This window comes from Melospiza georgiana, chromosome 3, assembly GCF_028018845.1.
Source record: "Melospiza georgiana isolate bMelGeo1 chromosome 3, bMelGeo1.pri, whole genome shotgun sequence".
Lineage (NCBI taxonomy): Eukaryota > Metazoa > Chordata > Aves > Passeriformes > Passerellidae > Melospiza > Melospiza georgiana.
In genome coordinates, this window is record NC_080432.1 from 108,285,411 (window position 1) to 108,307,523 (window position 22,113).

Consider the following 22,113-nt stretch of genomic DNA (forward strand, 5'->3'; position numbering starts at 1 on the left):
TATGCTATTTCTAAGTACTTCTAATTACAGCTATAGCAACATAATTGTTGTGCATATTAAGAATGGTTACAGACAATATAAATGGGCCTGTGTATTGCTTCACAGATATTCAGAATAGAAAAAGAGTCATTGGATTTTTAACATTCTAAAAATGTATTTAGTTTAACTTGTAAAGAAAATCTCCCTCTAACCCCAGCAAGAGCAGAGGAGCCTCCCCAGCACTGGGGTCAGACACTACCCCCAGGTTCCTGCATCAGCAGGGAAGGCACTGCTCCCTCCACCAAGAGAAAAATGCTTGCATTTCCTGCCAGAGCTTATGCAGTTGAGACAAATCCCATCTAAAGTTGTAGCTGCACTACACAGGACATCAAGACTGTATTCACATGTCAGCCATCAGAGTTATGAAAGAAAGCAACACATTCAGTTTTGCAAGCTGCCCCTACCTGAAAGTTGCATCTGTGGGAATGAAGAATGAGCTTTTAATTCAAAAAAACTTAATCAAAGAGTAGTTTGAGTTACAAGACAGCATAAAATTAACCATGAAACAAATTTTATAAGATGACCATGCTATAAGACCATTGTGGATAATATTTGCTTACATTAAAAAGTACAGCACACTCAACTATTTAGAACTGAAATCAAGCCAAGTACCTGTATTACATTATTATATATCTTTCTATGTACAGACAACTACTATATATGTATTCAAGATCCATAAAAGCATATTGGATAAATCATTAGATCTGAGAAAATTGGAATATAGACATATACTCAGTATCTCTCAGTAATTACATAAAAAACCTGCACATTCCACCTGAAAAAGAAAGTTAGTAAGACAGTGGTAAGAAAGCTAGAAAAATACTTGTCCATGAACTCACCTATGTAATATCTGGAAGTAAATCCTTTCACAGAAAAAATCTGAACTGATTAGCCATTCCTAAAATAACAGCATTTCCCTCATTCTCTTAGAATTACTGATGATGTATAAAAAAATATTTTAGGTGTTTGTTTTCATGAGCCCTCATATTTACTCCACCCATTTTCCCAAGAAAGCAAGCCATGAGTAAATAAAGGATGCCCTGTGCTCCTTGCTGTGCAGATGATGCTGCAAGCTCTTTTCAGGCAGTGGCAGCACCTTGGAGCTTCCAGCAGAACCCCGGCCCAGCAGCACAGGGCACTGAGCCTCCCCTGCCCACTGCAGCACCACGCACCCACCACAGCCCCCTTTGCAACGAGGCAGCTCATGAATACTGATAATCCCCTAAACACATCATAGCTCTGGACCAAAGGGAAGATATTTTTATAGTGAGAAACATTACGTTTCTAAAAATAAGCATATTGTTATTAGTATTATATTATACAATCAATACATAAAAACGATTAATTAAACATCTACAAATTTCTCTATCATTCTAAGAAAATACTTGTATCTTATATTATATATGATACATTACATTTTCTGCAAGATATATTACTGTGAATTTTAAAATAAAAATTTATAAATATTCATTAGCATTTAATAAATTAATTGAAGCATGGTGTTTTACAAACCAAATGGCAAACATATACCCTATATTGTAATTCTCTCTAGTTAGTAAAAAGAAGTTTTTAGACCATAAAAGTTGGTTCAATCAAATAATAATTTTGTACAGTCTGTACCAACTGGAACTACATATTGATTTAACATGCACATTGATCATATATTAGATTGCCCTAGGGTGAAATATGTCCTATGAAATAGCTATTAAAATTACAAAAAACCCCCTTGCTTCTGCTGTCAAGAGTCCTATTGGTGTATTAAGATATTTGAAGATCAGTAATTTCTAAGTTATAATTGTTGCTGACAATATTCCTATATTGCATGAAAGTGCCACTCAGTGCCACAGCCGCTCCCTCTGGGAGGACAAATCCCCAACATCCCCAGCCCCACTGTGTTCAGTGTGCAAACTCTCACTGAGCCAAGGGCTGGGGAAGATTTTGTAACATCTGCCTCCTCTGGGAGCTTAACTGGTTAAAATCCTACTTTGGAAGATCAGGAAATTTCCATATTGGAGCACAGTATGTCAGAATCTGGGCTGTGACAATGCTTTTCTCAGGAGCACACTGACCACTGAACTGTGCCAGCTTCACAGCTCTGACAGATTTCTACTTTTTAAACTTGGAAAACTAGCATTTCTCTATGAAAAAAAGAGTAACAATTCAGAAAGCAAGCCTGAACATTATGAAAGATAAGCAGATTTTAACTGTTTTCCAAGCAAAAGATAAGCAGACTTTTTATTATTTGCCATGAACATTTCAACTTAATTTATATTCCCTGAAACAAGCAGAGCAATTGTCTCTGCATGTGGGAGCCCTTGTGTCTGCCTGCACATACCCAAGGCATCACCAGCCTGAAGCCAAGTAATGACTTGAATCACAAAACGAAACCAACACAAAAGCAGCCACTCCAGGGGCACTGCTCAGGGTTAACTATTGCTCTTAAAGCTGATGTGGGAAGGCTCATGTGAATCAAAGGACAAACAGCTCAAATTTGACTGCATATAGCCATGCATATATTCAGTTGCCAAACAGAAAGGATGTAAATCTGTATCAAGAAAATAGATGTCGGGGGTGTGTGTGTATGACAAACACAAAGATGTGTATGTCCACACTGAAGGAAGCTTTTTCCAGCATCAAAAAAGCTCAATTCACCAGTTTTTCTTCCTTTGCATGACATTCAAGAGTAATGTTATTTTCCCTGTTGTATTTTTTTCCCTCTAAAGCTTGAGGTACTGAAGTACCTGGGGTGTTGCTGCTCTTCATGTCAAAAATGCTACACCATTGATATGAAATAGATTCCTCACTGCCCCTTTCCAAAAGTAGATAACAGCAACAGGCAATAGCAAAAAAAAAAAGGAAATGCAGGAGGAGAATCTGAAAAGCTGAATGGGATAGTGTAAGGTCAGGAATAACAAAAAAAGTGCAGATAAGATTTTAAAAATATACTAAACTGAGATGAAGATAAAGAAAGTGATAAGTATTCTGAGGTCTGAGCCATGACTAAAACTATTTTACTACGTTTCTTTAATCTAAAAATAACAAGTACAGCCTGTTCAAAATATTAGCATAATGTACTTAAACTAAAAGTTTATGGATTACATTTCATCTTTATCAACTGCAGCAATTAAATGCAAAACCAATTAAAATAATTTTTCCATTTTTTTGAAATTGTTAAGAAAGACTGCTGGTGATGTGACTGTTTCTTTGAAAGAGGAAACATAATTAGATAATTAAAAATGCAGAAGCAATGCTCCGTAGTACATTTTTCATGTACAGATGTTCTGAAGGGATTAAAGACTCCATCTCCTTCCCTCTCTGACAGATACATAAAGCAGTTTATAATGATGGATTTTCAAAAATCATTATCTTTAGATAATGAATAATTAGAACATTAATTACTCTGGCTTCACCTTGATGTTGTATATAAATGACCTCAGAACCAGAAGTTTCCATCTGTAACAGACTCTTTGGGGGTAAAGAAGATACATTATATTTTTTAAGCAGCTTATCTAAAATGTTTTCATTTATGTTCCCTTCATGGTAATAATTTGGAGGCTACTGCCCTGTATTTCCCTCTGAAAAAAGCACAAGTTGTGACTCAGGTTACATCAGAGTGCCTGTCCTTGCCCCAAGACAGAACACCTGAGCAGCAATATTAACTATTCACAGGTCATGCTCAATGTGTTTCTAATGAAACTGGGAAGTGCATAGCTAATGAAACTTTTTTGGGGCTCAGTTTTTAGCTGCAGTGACTAGAATAATCAGAAACAAAGTAGGATTGACAATTTACTTCAAGTGTTGCAGTGGAGGCTTGCACTGTGGAGAGTTTAGACAAAAATTGCCTTGCCTGTTACCTATATCTGCTCTGTTTGTCAAACATGAAAAATTTAGGTAGAAATGTTCCATGCCTGGTTTCTGCCCATGGTAAAATTTCTTCTTTAATATATTCTAAATTCCAGCTGCTATACCATGGCAGATTGCTGGCTCTTTTGAAGGAAATTACAATAAAAAACCTCAAAACTAACAACAAAACCAAAATTACCAATTCACTTCACTTGGAGAAGTGGCTAATGCCTCACTGAAAGATTCCAATGAGGTGATCCTTCTATTTGGCACAAACACAGTAGCTGCCAGTTCTTCTGAGTACCTGTCAATTTGGTAAAACAACTTTCTTTAAGTGACACCTCTCATGTTCAAAGATTTCAAAGATTGCAAAGCTATCAGACACCAGGTTTAGATGCCAGGAAACTTTCTTGTTACAAAGTGACACTGCACTCACTCACAGGCCCTATTGCTAAACAGATCATACATTTCCTGAATATTACTATTTGTCTCCAGGTCAGAGGCAGAAAGTCAGTACCTCCCTCGTGTCTGTTCTGCATTTGGGACAAATTAGCTAGACTGTCCAGGATGCAGGGAGGCTGCAATTGTTGCCCATCAGGCAGGACTCAAGACAAAGCCAACTAACTGAAGTACAAAAAGAGTATAATGGACAGTAATCCCTGTAAGGAAAGAGTTTATGGTGATAGTGAAGTAGAAAGAGAATAAGCAAGTGAGGAATAAATTATTTTTATCACTCTTTCCAAAACCAAAACAGTTCCTAAAAATTCCTGTGGAAACTGAACAAAAGAAGTCTTTTCAATGTCTCATCACAAGTATTTAGTATGTTATCATTCCCTCAAAGGATGGCCAGTTTATCATTTGTAGCCACAAAACCCTCACTATCCTCTCTGCTTCTGCAGAGAAATCTCCTTCATGTGCCATCATCCCATTGAGGTGAACTCAGCAACCATGCATTGGGTAAAACAAACCAGAGCCCTAAAGAATCATGTGTGAGTTTTGCTCCAAACTTCCCTCATGATGGGAATGTTGAATCCACAGCAGCAAGACACAATGAACTGCCATGCAACAGGCAGTATATGGCCACCAACAAAGGCATGTCTGAAATTATTTGTCACTAATCAAATAAAAACTATGGGACAAAGAGTGATTTCCCAGAGCAGTAATAAATTAGGCAAGTAAGATAATTAAAATTCCTGCCTCATTCTCCAAACAAGTTTATAGAAGGCTTTATCCCTATGGCTTCACCTCAAAATCTTGATCAGACTTTTTGCAATGTAAAAACTCTTTTTTTTTTTTTTTTTTTAAATGAACATTATTACCATCCTGAACTTTTAAAAAACCCCTCCCCTCCTCATTTATCAGTTTTGATGACAGCTACAACACAATTGTCCACATCTGTGAAGCTCTTAGCCCTTGCTAACCCTGCTAGGGAATTTGCAGTAATGACAAATTTCATTTTGCACTGTAATAAAACTGCATTATCTTACAAAACCTGCACTGTTTGTTCTTATATCCACGTTTCTCTATTTTAATTGTTGCATTTTAAGCAAAGTAGCAGTCATACAATAGTATGTACGTATGTATGTATGTATGCAATAGCTACTCAACACAGTTACATGAAGACTGATGAGTTTTCCATCAGCTTAAGCTTTTGGTGTACATAAAAAACTAGACAAAAGAGTTTAAATTTTTGTTTAAAATACCTTTCTGTGTTCACAAAGATCATTTACTCCTCTAGGAGGAAACTGAATCAAGGTATCAATTTGCTAAGCACAGACAGAAATCTCCTCTCCCTGTTTTTAAATAAGGATATGAACTATTGTTCTTTTTAAACCTAGATTTAAGATGTTGCCATTATGCCAATGTGTTGCACAGCATGCTATTAATAACCATTAAAAGTGTATTAATTTTTGCAAAAATATATCACTATCTTGAGCATAGATTTGTTAAAGAGTTTAATGGGTTTTCATTTTCCTGTGAAATTCACTTTTTTTTTGGCTTATAAATTTCCAGTCCACAAAAAAGACTGTTATTTGTACATTTTAATACAAAAGAAATATTGCATTGTAAATATAGAAATTAATTTAATTAGTGTAGACTAGTTCTAGTATCTCTATTTCTTTCTTAGAAAGGAGGAATTCCAATTTGCATAGAAGAGGCAGGATTTCATGGTTATGAGAAATATAACTAATCATCTTAAAAAAATCTTGCACATTAAAATTGCAGGATCTACAATTTGTCATGAGAAAGAAATACCCAGGTCAATAAATACTCTTAAGTCAAGTTAAATTTGCAGAGACATAATTAAAAAAATAAATTGGGAACTTAGTATTTTGGCCATTAAAAATGGAAACTTCAGAAAAGAGAACAGCACTATGTCCCCAAAGCCATGTCAGCTCATGTTAAGAAAAGAAATGAGTAATTTTTCAACGAGCACCATTGCACTGGAGCTCTGACATCTGGTTAAAACCAAATCATATTGAAGCATTGATTCTGGTGACCCATAGCCCAGCTGATAAACTGCAACTGCAGCCATCTATAAATTTGCAAGACCTTAGCTATGCAGCCTTTGAAGCAGGTACAATATGGAAGATAAATGGCAAATGAGAACTTGGTTCAAGATTCTTTAGAAATGTGACAACTGAAAAGGTTGATCTGATTCCTAAGTGAATATATATGCAGCAGAATTCATCATTTCTGCTACTGCTGCAGGTATTTGACTCTGTGGTGCTTTAGGCCTGAGAAATACAGAACAGACCTTCCACAGTGATGCTTTGAACTACAGCACATGGCAGCATTTAAGCAGAAACCCAGGAAACATCCCTTTGAAAATGCCATTTGAGGGCCAGCTTTCAACATGGTGCAGACTGACATTGCCAGACCACGGTCTGTGCAGCTGTGGAGATTTGTAGGATCTAGCTCTTAATACACTGCCAACACCTAAGCAAGAGACCCAGCGGCCAGAGCAGGGCGATCATGGTTACCTGATGGCACCAGCTAGGAATGCATGAGGCATTCAGGGCTTTGGGTTTCTTTCAATCCTTTGGGTTTCTTTCAATTTGCTTGGCAGTGCCACAGCACAGACAGCACACAAGACCATCGGCTATGTCTTCTACCACGGCACCCTGAAGGCTCTCAGAACCCAAGAATGAGGAACCACCTTGATTGTGGTACATGATGTCTCCTCTCCAGACAAGGATCTGGGTTGATAACACCTTGAACAATTAAAATGACGTTTATTTTTATACAGAATATCAATAATGAGAGCTATAAATCCTAGGAATACCCAATTTTACCTAGTACACACAAACAGATCCCTCTTATGCAAGGCTCCAGCACTGCATATTCCACTGCAAATTCACATAGCTCAATCCTTTCTTTATATAATGTGAACTTGCCCTTACACTGGTTCATTAAGAAATATGGGATCAAACTTAGGCAGGGTATAAAATATCTGTTATACTCCACACATTTTCAGGATCTTCTCCCAGGTTTAGATAATGAGTGTGGCATAGTGAATGTCCTCCACAAAGCCAGTCTGAAATACCCTTCACAAAGCCAGTCTGGTGAATTTGTTCCCATTTTCCAGGTGATTTACTTTTATTGATGAATAAGCTTTAGTGTTCTGTTTCTGCCTCCACTAGTTCTGTTTGCAATATTTATATCAATAATGAAAAGATTTTACATTTCATTTTTTTCATGAGTAAAGTATCTTGACTACACCCTTAGTCACTGTAGCACAAATTCAATATAAAGATTTTAATTACTTTTGTAATTAACATGAAATTAATTGGTTTCTTTATTACAACACAGACCTCGGTCTCATCAATGTGTGAAAAACTTTGGCGTGTTGTTTTCCCTCACTGTTATGACATGAAGTACAACTTTGCTCAGCTGGCTCTGTGGTGCAGTAATGCTGCATTTCAGTGAATCAGTGTGCTGAGAAGGGTGGCTGCAGCCTGGTCTAGAGAGGGTGGGGGAAGGAGTGAACAACTGTATTGCACCAGTCACATCACATACATTTATGATGTAACAAGCAGCATTATTGGGAATCCTGAGAAGAGGTAAGAAGACTCCTCAGACTCTCTCTAGACCCTCACCACTATAAATTGTATCAAACTAGCTCTAATGTACTACATGGGAGGATGGAAAACCAGTAGGAGAAAATCTATTTCCAATCCAGAGAGCAACCTCTGGCTAAATCATCTTGAGAGATTTGCAGCTCAAGTCTGCTGTTTGTCCCCAGTGAGATGGCAAACCTCCAGCCACTTTACCAGGCTCCAAACTAAAGACACTGAGCATTTTGTGCAAGAGAACAGCATTATAAGCAGCATGAAATGAAAACCTGAAAGAGAGTCACAGAACAGGTGAGGCTGGAGGACCCCTTTGGAGATTGCAAGGTCCAACTCATACTGCAGGTGTGATAAGAGCATGTTGCACAGGGCCATATCTGCTCGGGGTTTGGCTATCCCCAGATACTGGACTATGCAAAATCTCTGTACCACTTGTTCCAGTGTTTAATACATTTTTGCAGAAAAAAATGTTTTTCTCATGTTTCAATGTGATTTGCCTTATTTCAGTTTGTGCTCATCCTCTCACTGAGAAGAGTTTGGCCTTTTTTCTCCAGTCCCTCTCTGCAGGCATTTATACACATTGATAAGACTTCCCTTGAGCCTTCTCTGCTTCAGGGTGGACACTCAGCTCTCTTGGCCTCTCCTTGTACGACAGACACTCCAACATCTTCATGGCCCCTTGCTGGATGTGCTCCAGTAGCTCCATGTCTCTTGTACTGGGGAGCCAGCACTGGACTGGGAACTGCAGATGTGTCTCACCAGAGCCACTCAGCTCTATGGAGTGGGAAGGATCCCAGTAGCTAGCTCCATGTCTCTTGTATTGGGGAGCAGCACTGGACTGGGAACTGCAGATGTGTCTCACCAGAGCCACTCAGCTCTATGGAGTGGGAAGGATCCCATTCCTCAGCCTGCTGGCAACACTCTTCCTAATGCACCCCAGAATGGTGTTGGACTTCTTCAATGCAAGGAGGCACTGTTGGCTCAGGTTTATTTTAGCATCCATAAACATCCTAGGGATTTTCCTGAAAAGCTGCTTTCCAGCTGCAAAGCTGTGTTCTAGCTGTGTGCCCCCAGTGGGCAGTGGCACATGGGGTTACTGCTCCCCAGGTGCAGGATTTTTAATTTCCTTCCTTGAACTTAATGCGATTCCTAAATTTCTCCATTGTTGAGGTCCCTATGAATAGTGTCACATCCCCCTATTATATCAACTATTGATATCAGTTTTCTGTTGTCTGCAAACCTGCTGAGGGTGCATTTTGCCCCATCATTCCAAACACAAATGAAGATGTTAAACAGTACTGCCTAAATATTGACTCCAAGCATACAGCACAAATGATTTGGCTCCAGCTGGACTTTGTGTCACAGGTCACAATGCCCTGAGCCTGGCATTCAGCCAGTTTCCAATCTGCCTCACTGTTTACTTACCTGGGCTGTACCTCCTCAGCCTGTCTATGAGGGTGTTTAAGAAGAGGGCATTGAACTTCTTAGCAGAGACAAGATAGAGAATATCTGATATTCTTCTCTCATCCATCAAGCTAGCCAGCTAATGAAACAAGGTCATCAGGCTGGTCAGGCTTGATATGCCTTTGTAATGTCATGCTGACTATCCACAATCACCCCCTTGCTCTACACATATGTTTGGAAATAGTTTCCAGGACTGTCTGTTCCATCACCTACCCAGATGTGGAGCTAAGGCTGACAGACCTAAAGTTTCCAAGACCCCTTTCCCTTCTTGAAGATAGTAGTGATGATTTTTCTTCCAGTCTTCAACAACATCCCCTGAATGCCACGTTCCAAAGATTACTTACTGACTTTGCAATGCCATCAGTCAACAACAGCTCATTTAGTATTCATGGGTACACCTCATCTCATGCCAATAGCTTTTACATGTCCAGTTTATTTAAATGTTCCTTGATCAGTTCATTCTCTGCTGAGTCCTTGCTCCAGACTTTCCCTTTGGTCATCAGTGCACTACAGAAACCTCCTGGATTTCTTGTGCCCTACTGCATTGCTCAACCAGCAGATACCAGGATGGTTTACACTCTCCATGAAAACCAGAACCTACAACTGGAAAAGGCTTCATCCAATTCTTCCTGATCAAGAAGCCCATAGCAGACATAGCCCACAATATCATGACATTGGTTGGATCTCTAACCCTGACCTATAAATTCTCAGCTGGTTCATCACCCATCTCTAGGCAGAGTTCCCTGCATATTCTGCTCTCTCACAGAAAAGGCTTGCAATCCTTCCTTGCTATCCTGCCCTGTGCTTCTATGGATTGCAGCACTCCAGTAATAGGAACTATCCCACCACTTCTCTGTAATCATGATGAGACCACAGCCCTGCAGGGCACAACAAACCTCCAATTCCTGTGGCTTGTTCCCCATGCTTTGGAGCACAGGCCATCTGGAGAGCCGCACGCTTGTGCTCATTCCCCAGAAAAGGTATGAGGGCTTTCCCTAAATGCTTTTCTCTCAATCACACCCTTATTCCTGTGCATAAACTCTGGGTGGCTCCTCTCTGCCCTGGTTTGTTGTTTATGAGGTCCTGGCTGTCTCCATCTCTCTGCATCCATTGCCTATCAACCCATGAACCACTTCCTCACTTGATTCCAAATCATCAATTCTCTACTCCTTCACTCCCGTTTCAAAGGTCAGGTGTACTGGAGTTAAGTGTCAGTGTACTGAAAGAACAACAGCTGCACAAAATTTGTATATTCTGTTCTGCAAATCAGGGAAGAAAATGTTTGTCAGGTAGAATCTGACAGTAGAAACTTCAGTGACATACAGAGAACAAAATTCCCAAAAACCATATATGAGTTTGTGATACAAGCCATTCAGTGGCATGGCATAACATGTGAAATAAATTAGAACTGGATTAAATCCATTATTACAACTCATTACATTATCCTCTTTCCTCGATGAGCTCATATAAAATATTTTAATTATACTTAAGCTTTCAATTTAAAAAAGCGTGTAAAAACAGATTAAAATTTGGCACAGACATAATGATATTATATCACACATTGATCAAGATAAAAACCATAATTCTTAATAAGATGTGGTTTTCAAATTTAAAATGAGAGATAACAGTAATATTCCTAATGCGAGGGCAATTTGTTTGAAGTCCAGATACAGTGAAACAAATTCACCTTAAAAAAAATTATTTAGTCTTTCATAAATTTAGCAGATTTTATTAAATCGGATTTAAGTGTAACACCTTATGGTAGCTTGTTCCTCCAAAACAGGAGCCTCCACCTCACCTTTACCATGCAGGACAGCTCCCTACTCAACAGCACCAAGAAGTCCAGGTATCTTTGCATAAACAGGCTACAAATGAAAAGTGGTGCAATGACAGAATCTGGCATAATTTTTTATTAAGTCAGCAAATGTCCTTCTTTGTCTGATCAAGCCCACATGGTGCTGATTAATTATCATGGGTTCTTACTTATCAATCTTTTGAATTAAACGCAGATACATTTCCTTCTGCTTCATTTAGGATGCAACAAATGTTTCAGAGCCATACACAGTGACATCTCCAACACACACAGGCACAAAGTACTGTGTGACTGCAGCGTGAATGCATAAAACTGTGATCAATAACAGCAAATCTCCATAAAGAAGGACTGATAACTTGGCTTCACTCATTAAATACACATCAACTCCAAATTAATAAATCTGACTTCGATTCAAATCAGAAGTCCCAGAACGTTTTTGTTTACACACCAAAACTTCCTGGTACTTTTTTCTGCACTTCCAACTAGAGAGCACAGCAGCTAACCAGACTTCCCAGAAGAGTGACAAGAAAGATGCTTTGAATAATTTCATATACAGAGTAGCTTATCCACACAAAGCCATTAGTTATAACACATACCTCAAAATGCTAAACAAATTAGAGAGCAAGAAGCTGTTTTATATACTTGTATTTAGAACTTGCATCAATCACTTCAGGTAACTAATCTGAGCCCCACACTACTCTTCAAAATAAGGACATTTGTTGAATGACTTAATTTAGTGAAATTGCTAGAACTGAGCTACCTCCTTTGAGTTTCTATATGCTTACCAGGTTCATCTCTAGAACACAAGTGGAGAAGAGAAGTAGGTGCATAGAAAAGGCAGTTCAACAAACTTTGTCCTTAAATGTAACTTTATGCTCACACAGTTGGCATGGCCACTGGCCTGGCACACTTCCAAATGAAGATGATAGGTGGTTTCAGAATGACAAAAACAGCTAGACAAAAAATGCTACCCCTCCTGCTCAACCACCCTATCCTTATCCCATCCTGTTAGATATATGTTAACGTTGGGTTCTTTGGAGGCAAAAATAAAATTTGAATTTCAAATTACTAATCAAGCTTGAACTTAAAACTTCTAATTCATTGACCTTAGAGAAACTTTAGTAATTGAGAGAATCCTTTTAATCTTAAATGTCAAAAATTAAAGCAACCAATCTAAACAAGTCATCTAGGGTTTCTTCAACAATGAAAGCTAGAAAAAGATGATTCCCCTGCCTGTGACACCTGTCTGAAGATGAGGTGAACCATCCAAGATAATAGGTGTTTTTTCCCTTTTAATGGTGACTTAGGTAAGCTAAAAAAATAATTTATTAAAAACCTATTTTAGGTGAATTCCACTGAAGATACATAGCTTTTAAGGCTGGAGCTACACAGCATGAATCTCAAGATGAAAAAAATTGTTCCTAAAACAATCAGCCCTTTCCCCAATCTTTCAATTTCTTCCTCATACTTCTACTGAAGGAACTGCATTGTATGTAATTGCTACACATTTTGTTCACTATGGAAGTACTACCTGAATTTAGAGAAGATTAAAGTTAGCCATAAAGTGTCTGATTTCTGAGGTATTGATCCTGTGAATATTATCAGAAAGGGAAGGCATCTAAATTCCAATTACATCTCACTTTTCTGGTCTAGAGTGAAGCTGAACTGGAACTCCCACTGCAGACACTTGGCTTTGTATACTAGGGCACCCCATCCTGCACACAAAGTGCTCTGCTACTCCTAAGAATGGAAGAAGTTGAGGATTTGAGCCCAGGTTTCACCCTTGCCAGGCTCACACAAGGTTACTGGTTCTCCCACTCCTGATATTCACAATCAGATATTCTGAACTCAAGGAAAATTTCTGATAAAATTTGTCACACATATCTCTGGGAAAAAGTCCTATTTTTGTTGAACTTGACAAAGACACAGTGAGAGGGCCTAGTTGAGAAAAATTCTGTCTGTGAAATAAGGTATTTTGGTATGAAAAAAGCCCCTTGTGAGAGTCAAATACTGAAAAGTTAGGACATGATGAAATGCAGCATGTAAGGACATTAATTGAAATCGCTTTAAATACATTCACAGTCCCACTGCAGTCTTCTGCTGGATTGTGGCATACCGCAGTTGTCAGGTTATACCTCCAGCAATATGAAATATGACTTTAAACACCCTTGTGAACATTCCTTGAAAAGAAAATGAGGTGTATCTAGCTCAAACATACAGGCCAGTTGCTGAGTTTTCCTAACATTCCTTCCTTCTGCATAAACATACCAAACTCCTGCAGCTGATCTTCTCAGACCCCGAGTCTGTCTAGAAGTGTTCTGAGTGGCAAATGATGCCTTCCAGACTTATATTAGATTTCCTGGATAATTTATTTTTTACAGTTTATAATTCTTCTTGTGTTTTAGAACACCAAAAGTCAAATTTTTGGCAGTTCAGGAACTGGCAAATGTAATCAAAGACTACCAAGCTAATCCTAGAGCAGCCGTAGTTGCTGAGAGTTTTGTCATCAAGTTAAATGAAAACAAAAACAAATGTGTGCATCGAAAAAAAGCCCTAGCCCCACAATAGATTAGTATCAAGGAAGAAAGATGTACTTGATTATTAACAATGGAAATGAATTAAAATACTTTTGAACAAGAAATATCAAAATTACTACATTAATAATAGTTTCGAATCTAGTAATTTATCATATACATGAAAACAGCCAAATAAAGGCAAGTAGGTAGGGAAAAACACTTTGAGGAAGAAAAACCAAGCTTTTATGAAAAAACTGCTTAACTAAAAAAAATCTAGTAATATTTCTGCTGTAATACCTTACTGGCATACTGATTACACTGATTCTTAGCCAACAGTGAGAGGACACCCTGTGTTCAGTTCAAGTGGGATAAATACATTTATCTATCATCTTTATCTATCATCTTCTCATGGCAAGTTTGCTTTCTGTTTAGGATGCACAACTGCAAAAAATACTGTTTATCTTAGGCCAGTCATGGAAGACAGTTTATCTGTACATAACATTTTTCACAAATTCTCATGTTGTGGTTTCAAGGGTTTCTGGTTGTGTTCTGGCACTCCGTGACAGAGGGAGTGCGATGCGATTGAAGCTGCAAGAACTCACCTGATCCTGCCCCGCGGGCGCTCAGATTGCTCTGACATGAAACTTGTGCTGCTGAGGCGAGAGGCACTGCTGGTTCGGGAAATGGCTGACACATCGCTGACATCACTATCTGATGATTTGGCAGAGACGTTATCACAACTTCTGTACTGATCTGTTTGTATGTTATACTAGAGATCAAGAAAAGAAAGGGTGAGGGTTCTCATTAAAACAGAACGCATTCAACGAGACAACACATGACCTAAGTATGGCAATTCTCTTTTACTGCTTTTAGATATAACAAAATTGTATGAAATTCAAAGACATGCCTACATTAAATAATGCCTTTATGTCTAGTGCAGAAATGAAACATGTTATTTATGGACTAAAGAAGATACTTGGAATAAAATAACACTTTGGAAATTAAATAGGCTATTGGTTCTTCAGCATACTAGAACTACAATAAAGAAATATTTATATGAAATATTTATGCAGCAGACAGACATCTCAAGCACATGCATACCATCCATTTGGATATAGACTCTGTTTTAAATTTTTAAAATATTAAAAAGATATGCTATGAAATACCTACAATAGAACTGCATATGAGCCTGAATGAAATGTAATGCTACATGAAGGTATTAGTGACTGATGTCAGTTCCTAAGCTCTATAAAAAAAGAAAAAAATTACATCTTCTATCTCAAAATTTCTCTTTGTATTGTGATACTAGAGGACTAGTTAGGTAGAAGTCTAACTCAGTAAATACAGTATTTTTTTCCAGGCAATTCCCTGATCCAGTTGCTTTTACATCTGCCTAAGAACTAGCAGAAGACCCATCAGGAGGAATACGTGGACAGACATAGAAGTTACTTCACTTTTCAAATCAACTGTGACACCACACATAACCTAATGCTCTTATTGCTCATATCATCAATTAGACAGGTACAAAAGGAAGCTTCAATCCTAGCAATGTCTTACTTTACTTACCTGAATCTTCACTCACAGTGATATGAGGACCAAATAGTTTTCAGGCTGACAAAACTAAAACTCACTGTCACTAGAGGAAGGTACTCTTGGCTGGAGAGCAACTAAACCAGAGGCATACTTCCCAGGGTATATTATGGGAAAACCATTAACACATAGGAGCACTAGGCAGTTTTTGACATGACACTCTAGGGAGTTCATTTTCCAGATCTGTGCTCTGTAAAATTACAAGTGATAAAAGTTTATTTATGAATCATCCACAAATCTGTGGCTGTCTGTGAATATACAAACTCCATCTAGGCACTGGGTTGCTGGCTGAGTCACTCAGCAAATGCCATGACAATTTCAAAAACCTGGCAAACACAAGCTTGAGTTAGTAGAGACGAGCGTATCAGGTCTCCTCTCCTTAAGCCAGGTTTATCTTCTCTTGCTCCAGTGCCTGTCAGCAGCTATGCTTGGGCACACTTGGAAACCTCTTGGGAAAACATTGAACATAAAATGAGGAAGTCAACAGGAGTATGGAAGGGGAAGAAATAAAGCAATTCTAAGCAGCAATTGTAAATATAGAAATCTACAGGACAAATGGAGGTTATACAAATTTACTGTCTCACTGTGCTTCTCAGGTGTGCATTAGAACAGTGCTTAGCAGAAACGCTAAGCAATTCCCTGTGAGGGCCCTGCAGTGCCTGAGTAAAAACGTCTGCAGGAGACAAGGCTGCAACAAGGGTAACAGAAAGGACTCAAGTACCATGATGCTCAAAAATAAATTCAACTACAGCAGGAATTTATTGGAAGGTTCTCTTTACAAGTGACTTGTGACTTTACTGAATATAAACTCCCAATGGAGAGAGACTGTGCTGATATGTTTATTCAGATCATCTTTTGGTAATGGCTTGTAGAGTCTGTTAAACAATTTTGCTATCCTTCAGACTGCAAGATAAAATGGTAACTCCAAAATGGAAACATAAAGCATACTAATTCTTATCAGACCTATTTCATAAGAACATATCATGTTTTCCTTCTAAGCTCTAAAAACATATGCAAAGCAAGAATACAAATTTGAAAACCTTTTACTTATGGTTAATTCTCTCCAACATAAGTTAAACTGCCCCAGTCCTGAATGAGACTTGATGTTTTATGCAAAATTCCTAAAGAATTCCTAATGAATCCCTTAAGTTAGTCTAAATGAGACATGTAAAAATATGAAAACCATCTGGACACATGAAATGATCTGGCTTTTCAATAAGCTAAACAGATTTGCAATCTGCAAAATCATCCCATTAAATAATATAATTTCTGTTGATTTCAATGAAATAGGGATTTAACCCACTCCATATATTGAGATCATATCTACAAATTAATCATTTGAAGCTGAGATTTCAAAAATTCTTTGTTTAAAATATAACCAAGCAATCTCTCCCAAATTCATGGGGTTTCTTAGATATAGTAACAAGACTGTTTCAGAAACACCTCCATGCTTTTTTTGTATTTGCTGAAGACAACCTGACTTCTTCCTTCTGCTTATAATGTCCAATTATTTCTCTTCCTCACCAAAAAGTCCATATTCACCTTGTGGCCTTTGGTTTGAGAGTGTACACAGTGAATCTGCAGTGGTAGAAGACTCAGGCGGTGCCTGAGCAACCACAAGATGCTGCTGGAGAAGGCAGACTCCCCCACCAGAGAACCACCAAGGCCAGATGCAGTAACATCTGGAAGCTTTCCTGCTGGAAGCCTTTCTTCTAAATATTGAGGGAGATTTTGGCTGCTGGCCTTGGTTCCAAGCCACACCTGAATCAGGCTGTTAGCACTCAACTTATGATTCAACAGGTGGACTGGGCTTGTCATGAAAAAGAGCCCCTGTTTCACCTGTACTGAATTTGTTCCACCTTTCACGGGGTATCCAGGTGGGCTGGGAAAGATGGGGAGAGGGGAAAGAGGGAAAGCATCAAGCATGGTTGTGCAGCTTGCTGGTTAGAATACTGTGAGAGAAGGTAGAAGTCCCAGTTTGTGTATCAGTGGCTTTTTAGAGGTTCAGCCTCATCAACTGACTGCTCAGTATCAATATGAAACCATTTACTGGTGCAGGGGTCTTCAGCCCAGGTATCGTCCTGTAAGTGGCAGCTATATAGATACCCTCACTCTGTTTTGCTCCCTGTAATCCAGCAGTTTGAAAAATGAAATTGTTTTCTAGATATCAGTCTGACTTGAAAGACAGTTTTTCATATGCTGGTAAGGAGAATTTTATAGTGAGATGGGACATAAAGAAAAAACTGAATCCATGTCTTCTACTTGCCTTGTATTGCAATCACACTGCAAAAAACATCCTAAATGAGATTTTCATGGCATGGCTGAGCTTTTCCTATCCCTTTACACTATGTGTCACAGCTGTGATTCCCAAGAAACTGAAAACCTTTCCCTTCACAGCAATAGAGATTAGCACAAAAAGTAATGATGCTGAAAATTAATGCTGAGTGCTACAGAGTTTGCATTTTCCTACCACTACTTCTGGATTTAGCTTTTTCTTCTTATACCTGCTGCTTCTAATTAATTCACTGACTTCTACAGGAGGCATACAAGTTGTCCTAATGACTTCCTACCTACTTCTGATACAATCTCATAATCAGTCATCTAAGCTAACAGATGAACAAAATTAAGGCAATTTTGAAGTTAACCTTTTTTCCCTTCAAATACAGGGAGAAATAAATAGTATTATTCCACAAAGCAGTGCTCATTAAAATGAAAATATTTTATTGCAGCAATACAGCTGAATGTACAATTCAGAAGAAAAATAACATGGGCTAAGATCCTCTTAATATGGTACCTGCAATAAAGTAATGCCTGCAGGTTTCCAACTGGGCTCAAAACTAATATGATAAAGTTCTGCTGTGGAGCAAAAAACTGCTGCTCTTTGAAACCGCACATATATTTGCAATAAGTTTCCCTGAGATATTATATTTAAACATTGCATCATTTTGAATCTTCAAAATGAAGTATATTTTCAGTGCAACCACTTCTCTTTCAACTCTATATCTTAAAGCTTATATAACATTTCTTTTCCAAGGTGCACTATTCATCACATTAGGAGAGTCACTGAAGTTTGCAGCAACTTAAATAGCAATTACTAAAGAGTAGGTCTGGTTTTTTAAACATTAATAACAGCTAGTTTCAAATGCCAAAAATATCTGTGCTTTCCTTGCCTGCATTACAAAACCAGACATCTATAAACAGCTGGAATGCAGTTCTTCCATTCCCTTTACCACCTGTGCAGCTGTTGCTTCTTGCTCACCAGCAAAATGAGAAAAAAGGGGCTACGATGAACTGCACATGTGTTAACATCAATGGGAAAAGCATAGCCACAGACTAAAAGAGTGTACTTCACAAATTATTTTACAGCTCCTTCATGACTAACAACCTCAGCAATTTTACTGATTATAAGGCACATCTTAGAAGTCATTTAACAGTTCATTATAATTGGATTATCTTTCATATTAGAAAGTATTTCTAATATGAAAGTATTTGTATTCCTAGATTTAACTCCCAAAACCATGAAGAATACAAGAGTTCAGAGTGCACTGTCCTTTGACTGCAAAAAAGCCCCAGGTGACTAACCTTGACAAATATATACCTCATTATGTGCTCAAAATGAGGAAATGAAATGAGAAAATAAAATGGGTTTAAAATCAGGTCATTAACATGAGGAAAGAGAAATACAGACCAGATGCACAGATTCATCCAGGGACTACAGAAGTCTTGAGATCACAGCTATCTTTTGAGGCATTCTAATGAGGAAATTTGTCAGAAAACACTGAATCCTGCACAAAGCACCTTGAGTTTTATGATTTCCCACATGGGGTTGCTCTGAAAGCTGCTGGCATTCCCAGCCCAGCAGCTGGCACCTCAGGCTGTTCAGGGCTCACCACGGACTCCCACCAGCTGCTGTCTCAGGAGCAGCAGCTCACACCATGGTCCAGGGGCCACTGAGCACCAGTGATTCTAAAAACCCTTCCTACAATTGTATCCAGCTCCTATAAACACGGCTCAGCTTCCAAACAGGGAACAGTAAAAACGAGCAAGTCAAACCATGAGGAAACTGCAGTGAAGCCCACAGGTCAACTGAATGGGAACTCACTAGATTTTGTGAAATCCAGCCAGTACTGGAGTGACTGCCATCTTAATACAACATATATTAAAGATTTTTTTCTTCGAGGTGGAGGAAGGGGACCAAAAGAAGATGCCACATCTATGTCCAAAAGTATTTTCTATATACAGCCCTAGATGCCTTACCCAGCATAATTTAACATAACCAGCCTCCTATCAGGCCAAGTATCCTACCCAGCCCCTGCTATAGACATTAACTGCTAGCACATAAGAGTTAAGACAGAAACTACTGAGCTAAATCCACAGTGCCACTGAACAAATGCCATGATTACACTTTTATGCTACATGCTTTTCAATCACATACAATCTTAAGTCAGTACTGCATCTAAATATAGAGTGACATCCTTTTTAAGGACAAACTACAGTGCTCTAATCAGTAACTCTCTTGAATAAACAGAACTTCAAAAACAGTGTTAAGCCAGAGCAGCTGCAGCATTGCATTTGTGTTCTATGTGTGGCATCTGGAATAAAAAACTTACTGTATTTTGAATTAAAATTGCATTGCACTGTAATTCACCTCACCTCTGTGAAAATCCAGAATTATGCCACCAAATGTTTTGATTCTCTCAAGCACTGAAACAGCTCAAATATGTGCACACTAGCCACTACAGCCTCACCAATACAAAGGAAAGAAGGCATGTTTAAAGCTCTTATTCAAACTCTTTTGACATCCTTAGAGTTCCAGTGGCTTTTTAAATTTCCTTTTTTTTTTTTCTTTTTTTAGCTTATTAGAATTAATTGTTTGACATAAATGATGGAGTCTTTCCACTACACTGGGAGGAAATAAGGATGTGAGCTTTGCGAAAGTCTCAAAACAGAGTGGAACAGCCGTGAGGACGTATACAAATGTTGCAGGGCAGACAGTTGCCTATTCTAAATTCACTAATGGATTTTCAAAATGGAAACTTGCATAATGCACTTTTGGAAAGTTATTGTTTGCTTACTGTAACTAGAAAATTAAGAAACAGAATGGGAAAAATTCCAAAACTGTAATGCATCAGAAATTGACTGGAAATTGCAAAGGACCAGTTACAATATCTCTGTTTAAAAAAGGGTTGTTTCAATATAAGGGGAAACTTATTTAACTTTCAGGAATTATTTTGTATATGCATAATTAACCATTCCAAATATGATCCAGTCCCATACTGAAGGAAAATTTTTGAATGGTTTAGAGAATTTTGTATGCAATAAAACAAACATGTTTCCAAATGCAGAAATATTAGAAGAATCAAACCCATGTGAGTTGATTGCTCTGAAATGCAGAATGGACTATTTTCTCTATGTTCAGTACAGTATAATTTCTCTAATAAATATATTTATTTTCTGGAGCAGTGGGAAAACACTGCTATTTAGGAAAGAAAGAAGCATTTTGGTTAAAGAGGGAAAAACTACTTGCAATTGCTTTTTCTTTAATAGTCAGCTAATATTTATTTTTCACTATTCCACAATGCCTATTATACCACTAATAATTTTATTTCTTTATTTAAAGTTAGTCTTGTTTCTGCAGCTTTTAAAGGCTTTTCACAAACTTTGGCAGCAGAAAATGAGTACAGTCTTCAGTTCTGAGAAGTCTCAGTCATCAGCTTTACCACAACAGCTGATACAACATACTACATTTTCAAATGTCCAAATCTTCATCTGACTTGGTTATTTTCTTGACTCTTTCACCATTTTCTCAGGATAGAGAAAGACAGTAGCATAAGGTTTGCTTTGGTAGCATTTTTAAAGTGATGACTATCACCATAGTGAAACAAGGCAAAATTCTGAATAGAATAATTTATTGTTCTTTTGATTCAGTACTCAACATGATTTCTATTTTGATTTCCACATGCATTTAAAACCAAAAGAAGATCCTAAAAACCTCAAGGTTCTAAGAATAAGAGAAATTTGTAAAATTGCAGGTTAATGTTTTCTAACAACTATTTAACCATATATTGGATCTACACTGATCAAATAAGAAAAACATATTTGAGGGCCAAAATGATGCTTATCATAAATATTAGAGAGTTAAGATCAAAAAATATGTTTCAGAATGATAAATACAAAAATTTCCATCAATCTGTAACTTAAAATCTAACTCAGAAACCTGGCCTTTGACTCTGAACAAAGGTCTCTGGTCATCCTAGCAAAAGTCCTCAGATTGCATGTTACCTCTCTCTAACGAAAATTTTATCAACCCTATTTTCACTATTTTTTCCTACCTTGTTAAATGGTTGGGAAGTACCACAGAGATGCACTGCATCTCACCCTCTTGCCCTGACTAAACCCCTTTGGATGGTAGCAGCAAACGCAGTAGCAACTGAGCTGCTTTAATGAAACAAATTCCTGCTTCTGATAGAGGATCTCATTGGAAATTTCTACTCCAGCTGCTGAGTTTTTTTAATAGCACTGATAGCCCACAATTTGGCCATTCAGGACCTAAAGCCTTGTTTCTCTTGTTTCTCTTCCTTTTGAGAACTGTTCATTTAAGTTCTTATTAAAGTTATCCACGTATTTAACTGCAACAAGATCTCAAACCAATCTTTCAAATCTGTTAGGTATTGAAATTTAGCTGCCAGATTTCCTATTTAACCATTCCTAAGTAAACTTGTGATTTTGCTTTAGATGAGTACCTCACTTATACATTATTGTAACTTGTATCTCC

At 37.9% G+C, this 22,113-nt stretch overlaps 1 protein-coding gene across 23 annotated transcripts in view; it reads right to left on the minus strand.

Moving 5' to 3' along the window:
• The window catches only part of RIMS1 (regulating synaptic membrane exocytosis 1), a 305,622-nt gene that overhangs the window by 43,683 nt on the left and 239,826 nt on the right, over window positions 1-22,113 (minus strand). For 15 of the 23 annotated variants that reach the window (XM_058020424.1, XM_058020427.1, XM_058020423.1 and 12 more), the window contains one exon: window positions 14,351-14,517. The exons of the other annotated variants lie outside the window; for them this stretch is intronic. In XM_058020424.1, coding sequence (XP_057876407.1) covers window positions 14,351-14,517 — 167 coding nt within the window. The remainder of the gene's footprint in view (window positions 1-14,350; window positions 14,518-22,113) is intronic. 23 annotated transcript variants of the gene reach the window in all.